Here is a 21,136-nt window from a genome sequence, read left to right as displayed (position 1 = left end):
TGGCAATTAGAACTCTGTCATGCAAGGAAACAGGACCATTTTACTCCTCTTTTGATGCAGCACCACTTGGCTGCCGCCATCTTAGTATCACATTCACTAAGATTCTTGCACTGACTCATAGGTGTTCCCTCCTACTTGTCTCTGGGATCTTAGCACAAACCCCCAAGAGGAAGCCCAATTGTTGTTCCACTGGGCTGAACCCCCACCCCCCATACCCTCAAACATGAACCCTATATTTGTATTTGAGCTTGTTGGTTTGTTACCTGTTTTAGGAGCATGAAATAAACATATTAAAAAATATTTTGGAGGTATTGGAAAACTAGTAGAGAATAGCTTAAATGTTTAAGGGGTCCTTTGATTAAGATATGCTAATGATTAGTATGCACCAAATGCCCCGCAGCCCATTGTATACTGATGAACTGCATGGCATTTAACGCACATTTCATTCGCACATGCTATGTCTATTAGTGCACCTTAATAAAAGTGCCCCTAAATATTTAAGTCCACTAGACAGAGTTTATAATACTTAACATTAATTGTTTTCAACGTGTGATTCTAAATGACAACAAAATGCATTAAATTTGAATTTAAAAATAAAGATTGATGAATTATGGCTTTCCCATGTAGTGCTTTATATGGCAAACAGTCTTATTCCATTTTTTACATCTTGTGTGGTCTGGTTTCAATAGTCCATTTATTGAAATGAAATTGGGGCTTTTACAGTATATAATTATGTCTGAACAGATTAATTATTATATAAAAGGGGGAGGAGGAGCAATCTTTTTGTATGTGCTGTATTGCATCCTAGGAAATTGACTTGATTTGAAATCTGAAGGGCAAGGCTGTATATGGATGATGTAGCATCTGTTACAGCAAGACCTTTTCCGTGACTTGTTAGCCCTATAATCAAATTAAAAAAATTCCAGTAACTGCTGCAAAATTACTTTTTACAAGATTTTGTCCAAGCTGTTATGGGACATGGACAAGCCTGTTTTTGTGAAAATGAAACAATTATTTCTCAATTAGCTTACACATTCTGTATAACACAGCAATTATTTGAGGAAATGATGCACCAGAGTAATAACATTCTCAGTCCTAACTGTCCTGCTTTTGAATTCTGAAAGAAATGACAGTGAGAAGAAAAATGGATGTTACTCGTCGTACCTTTTCTTTTGCATGCAATTTGGTAATCACTGTGGAAACAATGTTAATTAGTCTGTCCTGACTTGATTTCTCTGTCTTTGCATTTTAGTGCACCTATGCCTTACCTGATTGGAGTCCACTTAAGTTTAATTGAGGTGCGTTTATTTCAAACTCCTTTTATTTAAGAGTATGCTTGAGTAAAGAGTATAATGTTTTATTCCAGATTTATTCTTTTGTTCTTTATTTGCAAACTGACAATTCTAGTTGTAAAGCACCTTTAAATTTACTAGAAGACCAGTACACTTTATGCTGTATGACTGCTTTATAGAGCATAGTTGACATAATATAATCTCTGTACTGACAAGTAAGGGGTTAACTATCAAAACAAAAGGGATACACTGATGAGATGGGTTTGAAAGGTCCATGCAAAATGTGTTCATAATTTACCATTAATACCCAATGGGCTAATACTAATTGTATATCTGGCTATGTAATTATTGTAAGGTGAATTACTGTAATTATAGGTGTACCAATGTAATTTATAAGACAGAGATAAAGATCTGTATTTAAAAATAAGAGGTTTTATTTTTGTCATATTTCTTTCATTTTTGGCAAGAACAATGAACACCATGAGACATTGTTCAAATTAAATTACTTTGTTATTTATTAGTGTTCCCTTTGACATAACTATATTCAAGGATTTTATAAGCAGTGCACACTAAATGCTGAGCCGCTCCATTCTATTCCTGTGGGCTGCTCAGCGTTTAGTGTGGGCTACTTGGCAACAAACCTTTGTAAAAGCCAGCCTATATCTTCTATTAATGGTTTTAAATTTGTACCTTATAACTGTTTAATATATACAGATTTATACTTAACCTAAGACTATAAGCCATCACTATGATATGACTCTGACATTCTACTTATTATTAAAGAGGGCTGCCTTTAAGATGGATTGTATTACCATTAGCCCAGGTTAATAGTAACTAGGTCCCATTGAAAGGAAAAATTTGTGGTAAAATAACCCCGCATAATAGTAGGCCACATTGATCTCTCTCCCTACCCGCACATTCTATAAGCTATCTTGAATTGAGTCTGCCTAAGAAGATAGTATATAAAGTTTTTTAATAAATAGTTTAGTACATAATGAATGCAGAAGGCATTAACCAGTGACAAGGTAGCTGTAACATTGCCTAGTGATGGCTTACTGAACTTTCACGATGAGTTGACTGACCATAGAGCAAAAATAAAGAATGATATATTTTATTTTTATTTTAAGAGCAGAATCTCTGTAGGGTTTTTGTCTAGACGAGATTTCATAATTTACACATGATGCTCTAGAGCAGAGTTTCTCAATTTCTTCAAGCCAAGTTACCCCTAAGTCTAACAAATATCAAGCTCCACCCCAGAACCACCCAAGCTTCGCCCCTGACCCCACCCCATAATAGTACTAATTGTAATGCAATTTCTTCCATTCATTTTTCATATACACACAATATAATCATATTAACAATACACAGTGGTAACCACAAAATTAACACATATGCAGAGAAAATTTTAATTATCATTTTCATTCTTTTTTTTTTTTCAAAGAGGTCAAGGCAGATGACTTTAAAATATGCAATGTCACCTCAGTAAGAACTATAGAAAAATAGACAAATATAGTGCAAAATATAGACAGCAGATATGAATTCTCCAAACTGACACATTTTGATCACTAAATTGAAAATAAAATTATTTTTCCTACCTTCGTTGTCTGGTGATTTCATGAGTCTTTGGTTGCACTTCCTTTTGACTGTGCATCCAATATTTCTTTCTTTCTTTCTGCCTCCTGCACGCTTCCTCTCCTCCGGACCTCATTCTTTTCCCCAACCAACATCTCTTTGTCCCTTCATGAGTCCAACTTTTCTTCCTCTCTCTTCCACCCCCATTGACAACATGTCTCCCTCTCTTTCTCACTGTCTTTCTCTCATTGCCTCCCTTGCTGCAAAGGGAGTGTGGAAAGAGAGAGAGATCCAGGGTGCATCTCTTCCACTTCCACTACTGACATATCCAACATTTCTCCCTCTCTCATCCACCGGATCATGTGCAGCATTTTTCACCACTACCCACCAACCCCATACCCAACATTTCTCCTCCTATCACCCCTCTACATTACCATGCCACATTTCTCCCTCCATCACTATGTCCAACATTCTTCCTCCTTGCATCCCCTTCAATCTGTCCCACTGATCCCTCTCTATCAACATGTCCAACATTCCTCCCTCTTATCCTTCTCTTCCCCATGCATCTCTACCTCACTCCTCTCTCTCTCTGCCCAATTTTGCTCTTTCTTCCTTTCACTCTCACTCATACACACATGCCAAACAGTTCTCCTTTCTATTCCCTCCCTCCTTGCTGTCTCCCAAGTTACTGACCCCTTCTTCCCTTCCTTCTGTGTCCCGAGTTCGTGCCCTCTCCCTTCCTTCTGTGTCCCGAGTTCGTGCCCTCCTCCCTTCCTTCCAGTCTTTGTCCCAAATTCATGCCCCTATCATATCCAAATGCATTTCTCTCCCCCCCCTTTCCATTCTCCCTTTTTCCCACGTCGATATCCCCTCTCTCCCGTGCTCACTCCTGGGCTGTGCGGACTATTGAGGTAACTGGGATCCTCGGCTGACCCGGAAGGTTTCCCTACAGCATCAACTCTGACATCGGAAAGAAGCCTTACGATTTGGCTTCAGCGATGCAGCTTGAGGGCATGGGATCCCCAGTGGCAGCGGCGATTGAGGTGGAAGGGAGGTGGGAGGCCCGTGCAGTGCCGAATACCTCCCACAAGCCACTTGTGTACCCCTAGGGGGTACCGCATGTTGAGAAACACTGATCTAGAATGTGAATACATACTTAAGACGTTATAGCATTAACCTTATTATTCATAACACATCCTTGAGCACTTACAGATTCTTTTATTTATTTATTCAATTTTCTCTACCGCTCTCCAAGGGGAGCTTAGAACAGTTTACATGAATTTATTCAGGTAATCAAGCATTTTTCTGTGTCTGTCCTGGCAGGTTCACAATCTATCTAATGTATCAGGAGCAATGGAGGGATTAAGTGATTTGCCCAGGAGCTGAGGGTGTAGCTTTAGCCACAACACCTTATTACCCAATGTATCTGGCTACCTATTTTTCATGTGCCCATTCTTCTATTCTTGTATAGTTTTGTATTAATGAGGCAGATGAGAGCCTAAGAAGTTTGTCTGAATCTTTAATGTTACTCTTAATATTGGTGTTCAAAATATAAAATAAATAAGTCACCCTGTTTAAGGAATTTGTTCATAATAATCACAAAAAATTAATTGCCATATTTTGCATTAATTTGTATGTAGTAATTAGTCTTCTGCACCTAATCAGATCAATTTTTTCCCAAGCTCTAAGACATTAGCACTAGATCAGAGTCAAAAGAAAGGGAAGAATTGGAAGACAGAAGGATCCAAAAGCTCTATGTGCTGAGAACAGTCCCATTCTCCAGCTTACATGTCAGCCCCAGTATCAGCTGTGGGCCAATAGTGTGAGGACAGTTTTCATAGTAACATATCCAGCATCTCTCCCTTCCTTTTACTCCTGCACCCTTCTCCCCTATTGTCCAATATTTCTTCCCTTCTACTCCTATGTCCAAACCATCTATTCCTCTCACTTTTTCCCCTCCCCCCACCAGTTCTGGCATCTCTCCCTTTACTTCCCTCCTTTCCTATATGCAATCCTGCATCCCTTTCTCTCACTCTCCCTTCCAATTCAATAAATCTCCTTCACTGCCCTCTATCATTACTCATGGTCTGGCATCTTTCTCTCAATCCCCATCCCTCAGTCCTATAACTCTCTTTCATGTCCTCCTTCTTTGCTTGTGATCTGGTATCTCTCTCTCACTGAACACCCCCTACCCCAGTGAATTTCTATTTTGTCGATGTTGAGTGCCTATGTAATATTAAGGAGCATGTCTGCTTTTGAACTAGTTGGGGAATATCCAGTTGTTTGAATCCTGAACAAAACAGAATGTCCAATTGTAAAATTATTAAAAAAACTAATTTTAATCTTGGTACCTTTTGGCTGCTTTTTAAAGAGGAGCACCTCATCATTCATTTTTCACAGGCCTCCGCTGGGCCGCCAGGTTGCACCCTATCCCCCTTCTCTATTCTGTCCATTGTACCTCCTCTCTGCAGATATCCTGCATGCTGTGCCTTCTCTATGACCCGTGTACCTAGAATCCATGGTGTAGTGGGCAGTAGCGAGCTTTTCATGCTCCTGCCACACTGCGAAACCAGTCACTGCCACGAGTTCTGGCTTCAGCTGAACTGAGCATGAGTGCTTTTTGGCACTGCTGCTCGGCACTGAGCATCTTCCTGAATGGCTGCAGCGAGAATTTGCGGCAGCTGCTCAGTGCTGAGCAGCAGTGCCAAACGTGCTCCTGCTCAGTACAGCTGAAGTCAGAACTCGCAGCAGTGACCAGTTTAGCAGTGAGGAAGGAGCGTGGAAAGCTTTTTCCTGCCCGCTACATTTCTGGACCGCCAGGGATTCCAGGTACATTGGTAGAGAGGAGGTACAGTGGACAAGGCAGGGAGTGGGGACAGAATGCAGAGCCTGGGAGGGAGGAGGAGATAGAGTGGGGAGCCTGGCAGGGCAGAGAGGGAAAGGGGCTGTGTGCAGTGCCTGGCAGAGAGTAGGCTGGGTGCAGAGCCTGGCAGGGGAAGGAAGGAAGGGGGCTGGGTGCAGTGCTGGCAATGGAGGGACAGCAGGGGGATGGGTGCAGACCTGACAGGGGAGGGAGGGGGCATTGGGTGCAGATCCTGACAGGTCCAACATATATGAGTCAACCATTTTTCCTCCTTTTTTGGAGGAAAAATGGGAGTCTCAATTTATAATCGGCTCAACTTATATTTGAGTATATACGGTAATATTTGTAATTAAAGCATGTTAAAAATTTCTTTGAACACGAATGCTTTAAATGAACTAAAAATATCCATGAATCAGGAAAATGACTTGAAAATGAATCAAAAGTATTGTCTGTGCATATTTCTGATAGGCTCTTTTGTTTCATTCATTTGTAAGCTTTGCTTTGGTATTTATAGCTCATATTCTTGTTAGCTCTGGTACACCAAAGTAAGTGATTGATCAGGATAGGGGTCAGTGATTTACAAACTGTATAAATCAAATAATATAAACTCATTTATTCTGGGATTGCCTTAAAATCAGACTCAAGAGAGATTTAAAGCCTCATGTTGCATAAATATGGAGATAAGAATTTGGACATTCAGGTCATGATATTCACAGTTTCCATAGTATTTTACAAAAGATATTGCTGAACATGGAGACTTTTGTAAAAGAGATATAAAGTAAAAACACATGAATTTGTTGTCATGTACAGAAGGAGCATTGATTTTCAGAACCTACACATGCAGAAAAAGAGCAGCATTACTTGGCAGTTTTAAAGTATAAGTGATACCGATGATATTTGGAAGTGCTGATATTTTTGTTTCACAAATAAGTGCCAGTAACTATCTGATCAATATTCAGCTGGTGTCAGTCAGTGTTTTACACACTGATAGTTGAACTCTAAAGAGGCTCCAATATTCATTGCCAGATCCTATGCCCTTAATGGCACTAAATATTTGGGTTCTGGACAGTCTCAGCCTCTGCCCCTGCCCAGAATATAACCTGGTAAGTTCAGTCCACCACCAACAGCCAACAGGTAGTAGGCTGAATATCAGGTTTCCATCTACAGCAGGGGTGTCAAACTCAATCACATAAGGGGCTGAAATCTAAAATAGATTAAATTGCGGGCTGAATTTTTTATTAAGATACTTAGGGGTCATTTTATTAAGGTACACTAACAGATTTAGCGCATGCTAAAAATTAGCACACGCTAAATGCGCACCTTAATAAAAGGACCTCTTAGTCTTAGTAGAAGTATAGGGTTACAACCTTTCCAACCCCATGCCAGCTCTATGATGTAAACAAAAAAAAATTTTAAAAAGGCTTTTCCTCTCTTTTAGATCCTAGTTCATGCTTGCTGTTTAACACCAGCTTTGGCAGGATACACAATTCAAATCTGACATATTGTAATCATAAAACAGTAAATAAAATCATTTTTTTCTACCTTTTGTTGTCTGGCCATTATTCATAAGAACATAAGAATTGCTGCTGCTGGATCAGACCAGTGGTCCATCATGCCCAGCAGTCCGCTTACGCATTGGCCCCCAGGTCAAAGACCAGTGCTCTAAATGAGTCCCAGGCTCTGGTTGTCTTCTGATAACCCGCTTGCCAGGGTCTCCTGCCCATTTGTCGTTTTCTTCTTTCTCCGTGCTAACCATCCATCTTCCATCTCTGTCCTCTTCTTCCGTTTCCCTTCCCTCCCCCGGAGGTCTGGCATCTTTCCTTTTTTTCATCTGCAGCAATGGACCCCACCATCCCCAGATCCACATATCTCCTTTTCTCAACTACCCTTCATCCAGCATCTCTCCCTCCTTCTCCACCACCCCAAGGTCCATCATCTCTCCCTTTCTCATCCCAACTACCCTCTATCCCCCATCTACATCATCCCTTGTATCCAACTTCTCTCCCTTTCTGTTCCTTCCCTCCCTCCATCTATCCCATTGTCCACCATCTCTCTCCCTACCCCCTCCCACCCCTTAATCCGGCATATGCACGTCTTTGGACTCCCTCCCTCTATATACTTCTACACCAGGTACTGGCACCGCCATTCTTTCCCCCATCCCCCCACCCCCAAGACTTGCATTTTTCCTGCTTCTTTTTAGCATCCTTAGGCTTCCTGGTCTCACCTTCAAAGCATCCTGCAGAGGATCGCCGGTCAGCTGTAGTGAACCTAGCAAGTTGCTGTCAGCCTCCGCAGCACATTCCCTCTGCCGTGGTCCCGCCCCTTCTCTGATGTACAGGACCACGGCAGAGGGAACATGCTGTGGAGGTCAACGGCAGCCTGCTAGGTTCGCTACAGCTGACCAGCAATCCTCTACAGGCTGCTTTGAAGGTGAGACCGGGAAGCTGTGAGAGAGATGGTGGACAATGGGATGGAGGGAGGGAAGGAACAGAGGGCATTTACTCATGGGCCAAATCTAATTACTCTGCAGGCTAAATTTGACACCCTGATCTACAGGGATGCTCCTCCTGATTTCCACTCCCCCCTCCCAACAAGTGCATAGCCCCAACCCAACCCCCCCCATACAACAAAAACAAAGATCTCTGCTCTCAAAGCACAGCCCTACAAGAAGAACATAGGCCCCCTCCAACCAGAGCATATGCTTCCCATGGAGCCTCTTCCCCCAACAAGAATGTAGTCTCTCTCCCAACCAGAGCATAGACCTCCTCCAGAACTACCCATTCCCAAGATCAGCCCCTATACTGCCTCACTGTCCTCTCCATGAGCTTTCCTCCCTCCCACTTCTGTAGGCCTTCCTGGGCCTACCTTAATGTCAGAGGCAGCCCATCTACTGTCTGAGGCAAAGGTTGAGAAGATTGAAGAAGATTAAAAAGAAACAATGGATCTTCTTACTGCCACCATAAATTGGTCGACCACTCTTGCTCTCCTATTTCCTCCTGGAACCCAGACCCTTCATTTACCTTTTAAAAATCACTGGCACTAGCAGCAGATCACATAGGCCACCCTGCCACCAACCTCTGAGTCTTCTCTGTACTGCAACCCACCCACTCTGATGTAACTTTTCATTTCCTCAGGAGCAGGTCACAGTATAGAGAAGATTCTGAGGCCAGTGGCAGGGTGACCTATGTGACCTACCATTGATGATGTTTACAAAGGTAAATGAAAGTACACTGGGGTGGGGAAAGAGACGGAAGATGGAAGGTAAGACACCATACCAGAGACTGGCATTTGAGATGGAAAGAGAGGTAGTGATTGAGGGGGAGGGGACATGGCATACTCTGATGCAACTGAAATAAGCATTAAGAGGTAACAAGGAAAGAGCAGAGAGCTACAAGGTGCTGCATATACAGCAGATGTTGCCTCTAGCTGCTGCTTTCTGGTCACTACTCATTTAAGGTTTTTGTTCTGCCACAATGCCGGTCCCTGAAGAGTACTGCCTGAGGCCTCCGCTTCAGTTGGCCTAATTGTAGGGCCATCCCTGATTAAAATGTTTCACTTTAGAGCTCCCCTGAGTCCCCTTTCTGAGTATAATTCATTGAAACTTTTTCTACAGTATGACCTGAAGACAAAGTAAAGCTAAGTGCTTTATGATTTCTTTATTAAATAAAGTAGTTAAGACTAAGTGAAAAAATCTTTAAATTTAAAAAAATTAAGAAAGCAAGTGAGACTGGTGACGATCAGATGTTTAAATCTCTATTGGCAATGAAATTTGGAGCCGATAAGGGTAACATCCCTGAAGTCTCTGAAGAAAAGTGAGAGTATATTTAGAAGAATTAAATGCATGAATGAATGAAATAGTAATAAATTGTTGGTCTGTTTAGCTATGTTATTTCTTAAAGACTCTTTTTTGAATAGTCTGAGTCACTTTAGAACTCTGCATACAAACTCTGGTGTCAAATCAGTGATAGCAGCACAAAATCCCTTTACTACTAAATGCTATGAGGCTCATAATCGAAACAGAAAAACATCTAAAAACCAGCCTAAATCGGCACTTGGACGATCTAAAAGACAAGTCATCCAAGTGCTGATAATCAAACTGGGTTTTATACATATTTAAAAACAACGTAGGCCTTCACAGTGCTGCTGAACGACCAGAGCTAAAAGGGGCATGTCCGGAGGAGTGTCGAGGTTCGGGATTTGGGCGGGATATGGGCCATCCTAGACTTAGTCATACTGCATGTATAACCGAAAGTTATATAACACTTCCTAGACGGAACTTGGAAGTTGTGGCCATCTAAAACCAGGTCTAAGTCTCAAGAAGGTATCCAAAGTGGCCAGATAAGCAGACACAAAGTACAGACCCCCACACACTGCCACAGTGATCACTGACCCCTCCCCCCCTAAAAATTGTAATAACTTTACATATCTGCCTCCAGAATATCAGCACCTGGCAGCCTGACATAGGAAAGCCTAGTAGAGCTGCACAGACGTAGCTTAAGTGGTTTTGGGGGTGGGTTAGTGAACCATGGAGAGGAGGACCCAGGCCCATAAGCCACTGTAATCACTGCATTCATGGTGAAAAATGTGCACCCCCAAAACCCCCCTAACCCTTTTGTACTGGTATAAGTGGCACCTGTAGCCATAAGGGCTATTGGGGTGGTAGATAGGTGGTTCTAGTAGGTTCTGGAAGTGTTTAGGGGGGCTCTCCATTACCTGTTAGGGAGTTGTGGTGAGATGTTTATGTGGCACCCTATTTGTGAAGTTCACAACAGTTCCCTGAAAGGTACCCCCACTACTCTGGTGCCATGTCTGGGTGTCCAGTCCCTCACTTTTCTGGCCCCTCCCACGCCCAAAAGGTCTTTTTCTAAACGTTTTTGACTTGGACGAATTTTTGGTCGAAAAAGGGGTATAAAGATGGACGACTTAGTGGTCTGGACGATCAGATGGCTGGATGTATAATTAGACGATTTTCGGAAGAAAAAAAAAATATGTTGGACGTATTTTTCGAAAATGGACCTTTTCCCATGCCCAACTTTTGTCTGACTTTGGGCGACTTGCGACTTAGGCCCAAAACGAACTTAGAAGTTTTTTTTTTAAATTATGCCCCTCCACGCAATGTAAGACAAAATCTTGCAAATAGACCTTCAGAAGCTTACCACACCATACCAGCACCAAGTTAAGAATTCAAACTGCATCAACCCTACCTATAAAAAGTTGGCATTGCAAATGTTCTAGAACCACAAAAAGAAGCACAAGGGACCTTCAAGTTCTAAGCAATCAAACTTTTATTTATTGAAGGACCCAACATTCTCCGTGTTTCAGTGTATCTGCCTGCGTCAGGGGTCATTCCATGTAATTCATATAAAGGACAATGGATAAATAACCAAACAGATAACACCAAATATTGAATCTCTCAACAATCAATATCCAAGGTATAGCCAGAGTGATTACACCTACGTATTGCTACTTCCTTTTGTTGCTTTTCTCTAAATCTCTTTCCAGGATCTCATTTCCATTTTCTGTTTCTTCACTGTTCTGACTTCTTCCTAATGCCTTACTCAAACTGATCCTTCTGTTTCACTAGCTCTATTTCTTTCATCTTCCTTTTTATGAGCCTTTTACTAGATTTCATCCCTCCTCCTCCCCACAATCTTCAGTTTCCTATTTCACAAATTTATCAACTTTCCACTTTCGACACTCTCCTCCTTTCTCCCATCTCTGCCCCTCATTCCTTCCCCAGCCTTCTGTTCCCTGAATTTCACTCACTTTCTATTCCCCCATTTCCAGCCTTTGTATTCATCACCTGATTTACCTCCCAGGTCTCATCAATCTTCTCTTCCCCCTTTGATGCTGAACAATTGGATGGAAAGAAGAAAGAGATGCTGCATCTCTCCCACCCACCCCAGACCAAACATTTCCCCTCTTTCTTCCCTTCCTCTTTCCTTCCCTTCCCTTCCCTCCCTAGGTCCAGCTTTTCACTCTTTCTTCTTGACTGTATTCTAATCTAGCTTCTCTCTCTCCCACCTCACCGCCCCCAGGTCCACCACTCCTCCCTTTCTCTTCCCAACTGCCCTCCCAGCTCATATTTCTCCCTCTCTACCCACTTCTTCTGGGTCCACCATCTTTCTCTTCCTCTTCCACCCAGTCTCTCTCTCCCCCTCCCTCCACACTACTCCCCATCCTTCTCCTCTCCCTTTCTCTCCATCCCATTGTCCACCATCTCTCCTCTGTTTCCAGGCCTATCATTTCTGCTCTTTTATCTTTCCACAGCCCTGAACTGGCATTTTCCCCCCTCTTTAAACCCCTTCCCCCTAGTGGCCCCGCAGCTTGGCATGTCATCTCCTTTTCTACACCCCGGCATTTCCAGTCCTGTCCCTCTACCACGGTCTGTCCTGGAAACAGGAAGTTGCATCAAAGAGAAGCAAACTGCAACAGAAAGACAGTGTTGGGAAGACCACCAGCTACCTATCAGAGACCTCTGCACAGCATGGCACAGGAAGGTGAGGAAGACTCAGACATACCAGGTCGCGGGACTCCTGGGAGTTTGAGACCCTGTACTGCTAACCTCTCACCCTTGCCTAAGACCAGCCCTGGACACAAATCCCCACTGGCAAGAATATAGGTGGAGGATTCCTCTTGAACTTAGAGCAGTGGTCTCAAACTCAAACCCTTTGCAGGGCCACATTTTGGATTTGTAGGTACGTGGAGGGCCGCAGAAAAATTTGTTAATGTCTTATTAAAGAAATTACAACTTCGCATGAGGTAAAACTTGTTATAGTTTATAAATCTTTCCTTAATTGGTTCTGATAATTTCAGCTATACACAGCTGAAAGCAGTGCAACACGCATAAAATGAAGTTTAGATAGTTTTTCACTTTCTGTATGTTGCACTGCTTTCTGCTGTGTATAATTGAAATTATCAGAACCAATTAAAGAAAGATTTATAAACTATAAAGAGTTTTACCTCATGCAAAATTGTGATTTAGATTCTAATCTAAAGTATCAACTGAAAGACACACGATTTTGGTGTCTTCCTTTAGGCTTTTTTGTAGAGGGGAAAATCAATATCCAACATGTGGCAGCAGAAGAATATTAACCTCCATAAAGGGTGCACTTCTCAAACAAATGGTATTGGAGCCCACTAGAGATCAGGCGTTACTGGACCTGGTACTCACCAACAAAGACAGCGTCTCAGAGGTCTCGGTGGGCGATACGCTGGCCTCCAGCGACCATAACATGGTATGGCTCAACTTCAAGAAAGGTTTCTCTAGATCAAACACAGCGACAAGCAGCACCATCCACGCTGTAGAATTTGGCAAATGATGGAAGAGATAACCACGTCGCTGCCCTGCAAAACTCGTCAGGAGGAAAAGATCTAGCTTCGGACCACAAAGAAGCCATACTCCTAGCAAAATGCGCCCGAACTGAAGCAGGACACTCTTTCCCTGCAAGAATATAAGGGGCATGAAATGGCTCTATGGATTCACCTGGAGATCATGGCCTTAGAAGCGGGAACACTATACTTCAACAAACGAGTCAGCACAGAGGGCCAGAAAGATGAAACTCGTTAGTGCCCTCTAGAGAACGCAGAAGCATCCTGCGTATGCCTAGTTTCCTCATAAAGTCGAGGGTCCTCGACTTTAGAGGCACAGACTTCGACCGCATGGGAGATTTTGTCCATCGGGAGCTGCACAACCAAGCAAAAACAGACAATGTGGAGGCTATGTGGTCAAATCTGAAATCCACCCTACACGAAGCAACAAATCGCTATATAAAAACAGTAAGCAAACGTCGGAGAAACAAAAGACCTCAGTGGTTCAGTACAGAAATCTCAGATCTCGTTAAAGAGAAGAAAAAAGCATTTATTGCTTACAAACATTTAGGAAAGCGGGAGGCGGAAAAAGACTATCTGGACAGGTCTAGAGCTGTCAAAAAGGCAGTCAGAGAGGCCAAGCTCCAAATAGAAGAGAATCTGGCATGGAACATTAAGAAAGGGGATAAATCCTTCTTTAGATATATTAGTGACAGGAAAAGAAACAAGATGGGATAGAACACCTTAGACAATCGGACGGGAAATATGCAGAATCGGATTCCACTAAGGCAGAACTGCTTAATGAATACTTCAGCTCAGTCTTCACCTGTGAAGCGCCAGGAGCCGGTCCCCAGTTACGGACAAGGGAAAGCCAGAAAGACCCATTTCAAGATTTCGAGTTTACGCCCAGTAGCGTCTACTGCGAACTTTCAAGACTCAAAGTGAACAAAGCCATGGGACAGACAACCTACACCCCAGGGTGCTCAGAGAGTTGAGTGAAGTCCTGGCGAAACCATTATCCGAGCTCTTCAATCTTTCCCTACGCACGGGAAGAGTCCCCTCGGACTGGAAAGCTGCTAACGTTATACCACTCCACAAAAAGGGCTGCAGGACAGAGACGGCAAATTACAGACCAGTGAGTTTTGCATCCATAGTGAGCAAACTCATAGAAACACTGATCAAACAGAAACTGGACATAATCCTGAATGAGGAAAATCTATGTGATCCCCACCAGCACGGATTTACTAAGGGCAGGTCATGCCAATCAGATCTGATTAACTTCTTTGACTGGGTAACAAGTCAACTGGATGCAGGGGAGTCCCTGGATGTAGTGTATTTGGACTTCAGCAAGGCCTTTGATAGTGTCCCACACTGCAGGTTATTGAACAAGCTGAAATCGCTGGGATTAGGGGAAACACTAACTGCATGGGTTAAGGATTGGCTAAGCGGTAGACTTCAGAGGGTGGTGGTAAACGGTACCCCTTCCAAAACATCGGATGTGACCAGTGGAGTGCCACAGGGCTCGGTCTTGGGCCGATTCTATTCAACTTATTCATAGGAGATATGACCCAAGGGCTTAGAGGAAAAATATCATTGTTCGCCGACAACGCCAAACTGTGTAACATAGTAGGTAAAAGCACTTTGTCTGACAGTATGAAGCAGGACCTACTTCTATTGGAACAATGGTCATCGACTTGGCAGCCAAAATTCAATACAAAAAAATGTAAAGTAATGCACCTGGGTGAAAGAAATCCGTGCAGAACTTACTCACTAAATGGTGAGACCTTAGCTAGGACCACGGCAGAATGCGATTTAGGAGTAATCGTTAGTGATGACAATGAAAACTGCCAATCAAGTGGAAAAGGCTTCCTCCAAGGCAAGGCAAATGATGGGTTGTATCTGTAGAGGCTTTGTCAGCAGGAGGCCAGAAATCATAATGCCGTTGTACAGATCCATGGTGAGATCTCATTTGAAGTATTGTGTTCAATTCTGGAGACCACATTACTGGAAAGATGTGCTGAGAATTGAGTCGGTTCAGCGAATGGCCACCAGGATGGTCTTGGGTCTCAAGGATCTCCCATTTGAAGAAAGGCTAAATAAATTGCAGCTGTACTCACTTGAGGAACGAAGAGAGAGAGGTGGCATGATTGAGATGTTTAAATATATCACGGGTCGTATCGAGGTGGAAGATGATATTTTCCGTCTTATAGGCCCCTCGTCCACCAGAGGGCATCCGCTGAAAATCAGGGGAGGTAAATTTCATGGTGATTACAGAAAGTATTTCTTCACCGAAAGAGTGGTCGATCACTGGAACAAACTCCCTCTGCAGGTGATCGAGGCCAACAGCGTGTCAGATTTTAAAAGAAAATGGGATATTCACGTGGGATCTCTAAGGGTATAAAGCCAGGGGGGTGGGTCATTAGAGTGGGCAGACTTGATGGGCTATGGCCCTTTTCTGCCGTCATTTATATGTAACTTGTGCCTGGAAAACTTGTGCCTTAAGTGTCCGGTAGTCGTGTTCATAACCACCTTCAGCTCTCACCTTCTCCAGCACCGGACACAACCGCCATCTTACATCAAGCAGTCACCAGCAGGAGAGGTGCCAAATTTTGCGAGAGTTCACAAGATTATGTACATACGCACAAGCTGCACTGCCTCCAGTGGATACCTTACATTCTGGAACGTTGCCCGCCTCATTGTGGTAACCTCATGCAAGCGCTTTCCTTCATCTTATAGCCTACAAGTTCCAGGCAAGGTGTCTGGGGTCACCGGTACAAGTAGATTCTTGTGAGCCACCATGGGCCGCACAAGGAGGTGATCATTTTAGTGTTTAGAATAAGGAACACCCTTAAAAGTCATAGGCACAGCTTCAATGAAATCAAGGCTTTTAATCTTCAAAACGAAAAAAAACAACTTATTTGACAGGATTAATCAACAAAAAATATCTCTCTTCCTCAGAGGTAAGTTTTCTTTCAAATTATAGTCCAGTTAGAGTCCATTACAAAAGAAAGGAAAACTTTTCAGCCAAAAACAAAACTTCAAGTCAGTGCAGTAATACTGGCTTCTTCAGCAACTGAATGCTGGAAAGACAGTGTGCTCCGTGTGGTCTTTAATTGCCAGAAATTAGGCCCACTATCCCACCACGTAACACTATCCCCCACTGCCTTAGCATACCATAGTACACTTTTCTCCAAGTGAAAGCACAAGTAAGCTTTCAAAAAGGAAAAACAAAACTTCAAAATAAAAGTTCTTATTCAGCTCCACAGCAGAGAAAATTCACTCTTTAGCATGAGTCAGAATTATTCAGTTCTTGAGACAAGGTAGGCAAAAAAAAAAAACAAATTTGCAATAAACTTCAGCAAACATTCAGATATTTACTTTTGTGAGGCAAACCTCCATAGGAGCATTCTCAGGAGCCAGCACAGCACTAGTTTCAGGGCTTATTTCCATGGCCAGCGGTTCCTCACACAGACTGGAAGATACTTCTTCTCCAGCCTCAGTAAACTCCATGGACTCAGGAGTTTGGCTGCTATCAGGAGCTCCCAGCCCTGAGCACTGTGACCTCTCCTGCTGCTGTTCCTCTCTCTTCTGATTTTTTAGGAGCCTAGTCTTCAGGGATAGCAGCTTGCAGCCCCGCCCCCAACCCTCAGGTGGAAAGGATTTCCGGTGATTCCCTTTAGGACACAGAGGGGGATGGGAACCTACCACTGCTGCTCTCTTACTCCCTCTACAGGCTCCAGAAGGAAATTCAGTCTGAGAGACAGAAAATGGTGTATAAGCAGATTATGGGCAGGGTCTGGATTAGCACTGGGACCTGCTCTAGGGACACTCCTAGAAGGCATAGTCTGCTTATCACAATCTGTACGCGGATTTTCCTCTCCACTCCACCTCACAATCGTATACAGATGCAGGAAAGTTCTTGCATGAGGTTACAGCAGTGAGGCGGACAACTTTTCAGAATAATGGTAACATACTGAGGGCCTCAAAATAGTACCTAGCAGGCCACATGTGGCCCCCAGGCTGTGAGTTTGAGACCACTGGCTTAGAGGGAGCAGAGGCTTATTCTTTAAACTAGTATGGGCAATTGGTGCCTAAATCTATATACTCTTCATAGAATTGCCCTTTCCATGATTTGAATTAAAAATCTGAATGAACTTAGTTTCTCCAATGAAATGCTGTTAGTTGAGAGGCTTTGTATACTTTTAAAATGTGGGGCATACTGTTTTATTTATTCATTCAGTTTTCTATACTGTTCTCCCATGGGAGCTCATAATGATTTACATGGATTTATTCAGGTACTCAAGCATTTTCCCTTTCTTTTAAATTTTGAATGTTACTATTGATAGATGTATGTGAAAAATTTATCCATTTTCCATTTTTTTGTTTTGTTGTTGTTTTTACAGCGAGTAAAGAGCAGATCATTAGAAGATGTGATTTTATTAAATGTTGATACAAATACACTAGAATCACCATTCAATGACCTGAACAACCTACCTAGTGAAGTGGTAAGTCTCAAACAATAAAGTTTTTCTATTAGTTATTTGAATAACTAATAGCTATTTGTGTTGGTTTTTTATTTTGCATTTGAAAATGTTAGAAAAGGAAAAAAGCATTGGCCCCTTTTCTTCCCAGGTTTCTATCCATTTGACAGTCGATGCAACGTTGAATGGAATATCTTATCCCTCATTGTAAAAGCAGAATCATAATTATGAAGTGAGCTGCATTCATTAGGCATAGCTGCTTTAAAAACAAGAGCCTCTTCATCTCATTTTAATCATTATATTACAAAGTAGGCATTTCTGTCTGCCTCGTGGCATGTCTTTCTGGAGAACGAGCGTTTTTGAAGGCAGGAAGAAGAAGGGGGCCAATTATCGACTTCTGCTTCCCTGCCACCTGCCAGCGCTTTTCCTTTTAATTAACGATCTGATGGCACTGGTCAATATAATAAGAAATGCTTGTACAGTTGGGGTCAGAAAATTTTGCTTTTGATGTGCCTCAACTTTCTGAAACATTTATTTGTTTTGTCTAAATTATTTCAGTTTCATTTTAATCTTGCCTGTCCTGCTGAGGGCTGCATGAATGAAAACCTACACTGTTTATCATTTGCTTTGGCAGAGCAAAAGCTGCTTACTTAGAATTTTATCTGTAAATTAAACTGCAAACCCAGTTTGTCATAAAAGACTTCTGATCCTTTTGAAATGACGAAAAATGTCTTTTGTCTGTTAAGGCTGATAAATTAAGTACTGGTTATTTCTTGTCTTTGATCTTGCAGCAGTTTTTTTTTCTGGCTGCAGCCTATGATGGAGCATATTCTGTGTTTCTCATTAAACCTGAGTCAGAAAACGCTTTGCACTTACAAACATTCTCTTCCCTCAGGCTAATAATGGGAAAGAACCCTCGTATCATTAGGCCATATTCAGATTTTGAGTTCTAATTGTTAAGAGGGCAGCTTTTTCCATCTTGTAAAATTTACACATTTAGCAGACCCATTCCTAAAAGGGAGCAAATTTCTGAATTATTAGTTTTATGTGATAAATTATATAAACTAATGGCAGCATAGACTCTTAAATCATCTTTTTGCCTAGTGCCATAATAACAAATTACTTGCATATGTACAAAAAATAAAAAATCCCTAGCATTGATTTTTATAATGACAGTAAAATACAGTAGAGAGAATAAGTAGCCAATACTTCGTATATAACTAGTCAATTAAAGACAAACACTTCACAGCTCTCAAATGAACTGCTATGTATATAGTTTGTTTTCCTACAGGAAGTCAAAAAGTAGCTTGAATTACTGTGGATTAATTACTGTGCCAGATAAATGCTAACTGGCATTACATTTGTAAAAATGCTTACTGAATTACATGGTTGAATATAAAATTTTACACAATTCTTATATAGGAAATCAAGCACTCATATAAATGTAATTGTTTCTGTTAGTAGAACAACACAATTTTAAATTGCTAGAATTGAGAATGATTGGTATGAGCTGCAATTTTTATTTTTGTCACATTTCTAAAAATGTAACTGTTTCATGCATAGAATTTTATCTCATCACAAGTGGATCCTATATTTCATAAGATATAATTTTAATACCTGCTCTGTTTTGTTTGGTTTGTAATGGGAAAAAATGTACAGACAAGTGAAGAAAAATTTCTTTAGGATGTACTGAGAATGCATTTAAACAACTGAACAGTTCCTTTAGAATTTTTGTGAACATATTTCTTGCTCTTGCACATTTGAGCTAAATTGCTGCCTTTCCTTCTTAGCTGTCTATAGTGAACATTCCAATCTGTAACTGGTTTGCTCATTTAAAATGCACACTTTACATTTTAGCATCCTTCCTGTTATTTTCTGACATTTTGGTGGTTTTAAGTTTTATAACCTATACCCTCCAAACTATTTGTGACATATTTTAACAAAGTATGAAAATGCATATCACAGAACAAGAGTAAGGATCGTGAATAGTCGTAGATATTAAGTACAGTGATTAGACTACAGAATCATTACTTTGACTGTACAAGAGAGCAGATTTTAAAAAAATGTATAGCAACTGGTTACAGAAATGTAAACTTTTTAAAATATAAGTGAATGTTGCTTCCATAGGTATACACATAAAAACATTAAAAGGTATAACTGATACAGGTAATGAAATATCAATACAAATTATTGCATTTACTCTCCCCCCCCCCCCCGTGTTTGTTTTTTTTTTTTTTTACAAAACCGCAAAAGTGATTTTTAGTGCAGGCCGGTGTGCTGAATCCTCTGCGCTGTAGAACTCTATGAGCATTGGGAGCAGAGCATTCAGTGCGTCAGCTGATGCTAAAAACTGCTTTTCCGGTTTTGAGAAAAAAGGGGGAGGGGTAAACAAAAATACATTTTGTCGTCTATATCTCCTCTTTCCTCCTCCCACCAGCTAGCCCCCCACTAGTATAGTAATATTAAAAATTACCAGTACTGTGTTATAAAACTAAATTGGGATTCTTTAAGGATATTAAGTAAAAGCTTTTCATAATCTGTAAGATTCATCGTAATATTTGTTTTCCACATGCTGATATGTTTAAAGAGTTGGGAACAACTGATGTGCATAAACCAAGCTAGATTATTTAAATAATTTTTTTAATGGTTGTATTTTTTTTTTATTAAAAATCTGAAAAAAACTATTACTGATACTGGGAGTCCAATGTAATTAGCCAAGATTTAAAGGATCTTTTAAAGTTGTTTAGGAAAGCATTTAAATTGTACTTGGAGTAGATATCTTTTCATGCATAAAAACTCAGGGCTCCTTTTACTAAGGTGCATTAGGGCATTAACACGTGGAATAGCGCGCACGCTAGACCTTAATGCCAGCATTGAGCTGGCGTTAGTTCTAGCCGCGTAGTGCACGGTGTAGCGCGCAGTAATATCCTGCATGCGCTAAAAATGCTAGCGCACCTTAGTAAAAGGAGCCCTGAGTTTGTCTGATTGACTTTTAGCCATGATTGCTCAGAGGTCAATGGTCACAGTTGTCCTGAATCCCTAGTCCGTTTTTCATGTACACTGCTGTTTTGCTTGCACAATCTTCTTAAGTGTTCACTCATAATATTTTAGATTTATTGATTGCTAGAAATACTGCCATGCCAGTAGCAGTTCTCCTAAAGTATTTAAAATTGGAAAAATAAATCAAAAGAGGGCATTTAAGAAATGGTTTTTCTCCTAAAGATAAATATATTTTCCTGTCTTGTTTTTATATTTGACAACATGACCAACCTATTAATAATGTCTCATTATTAGTTATCAATCTCCGTTCAGATAAATTTCAAGATCCTATTTCTGAGTGTCCTACTTATTAGACCTTCTTATTCCTTATTCTCTACCTGTTACCCTGCAATCCATCCTTCTTAACCTTAGATATCCACCCCTCTTATAGCTAGAGGCCATTTGATACTACACCTTTAGATATGTAGCCCCAGCTTTGTGGAACACTGAAGATACATATCAGATCTTAAGGCTTTCACATTTCTTCTGAAGACTTTCTTGAACTGTTGAGCTTTTGGGTTTTATTTATTTATTTTCCTTCTCAGATCTGGATTGCTTCTTGTCAACCAAAGGACAAT

The 21,136-nt window shown here is 41.4% G+C and overlaps 1 protein-coding gene across 4 annotated transcripts in view; it reads left to right on the top strand.

The window, feature by feature from the left end:
• DENND1B (DENN domain containing 1B) overlaps positions 1 to 21,136 on the top strand; it is a 454,561-nt gene that overhangs the window by 257,436 nt on the left and 175,989 nt on the right. For 3 of the 4 annotated variants that reach the window (XM_033917140.1, XM_033917139.1, XM_033917141.1), the window contains 2 exons: positions 1,253 to 1,298; positions 17,442 to 17,543. In XM_033917140.1, coding sequence (XP_033773031.1) covers positions 1,253 to 1,298; positions 17,442 to 17,543 — 148 coding nt within the window. The remainder of the gene's footprint in view (positions 1 to 1,252; positions 1,299 to 17,441; positions 17,544 to 21,136) is intronic. The other variant, XM_033917142.1, reaches the window with a different exon arrangement.

The sequence above is a fragment of the Geotrypetes seraphini genome, chromosome 12, assembly GCF_902459505.1.
Source record: "Geotrypetes seraphini chromosome 12, aGeoSer1.1, whole genome shotgun sequence".
Taxonomy (NCBI): domain Eukaryota; kingdom Metazoa; phylum Chordata; class Amphibia; order Gymnophiona; family Dermophiidae; genus Geotrypetes; species Geotrypetes seraphini.
The sequence above is the reverse complement of the archived record's forward strand: the minus strand, read 5'-3'. Positions and strand labels throughout refer to the sequence as shown.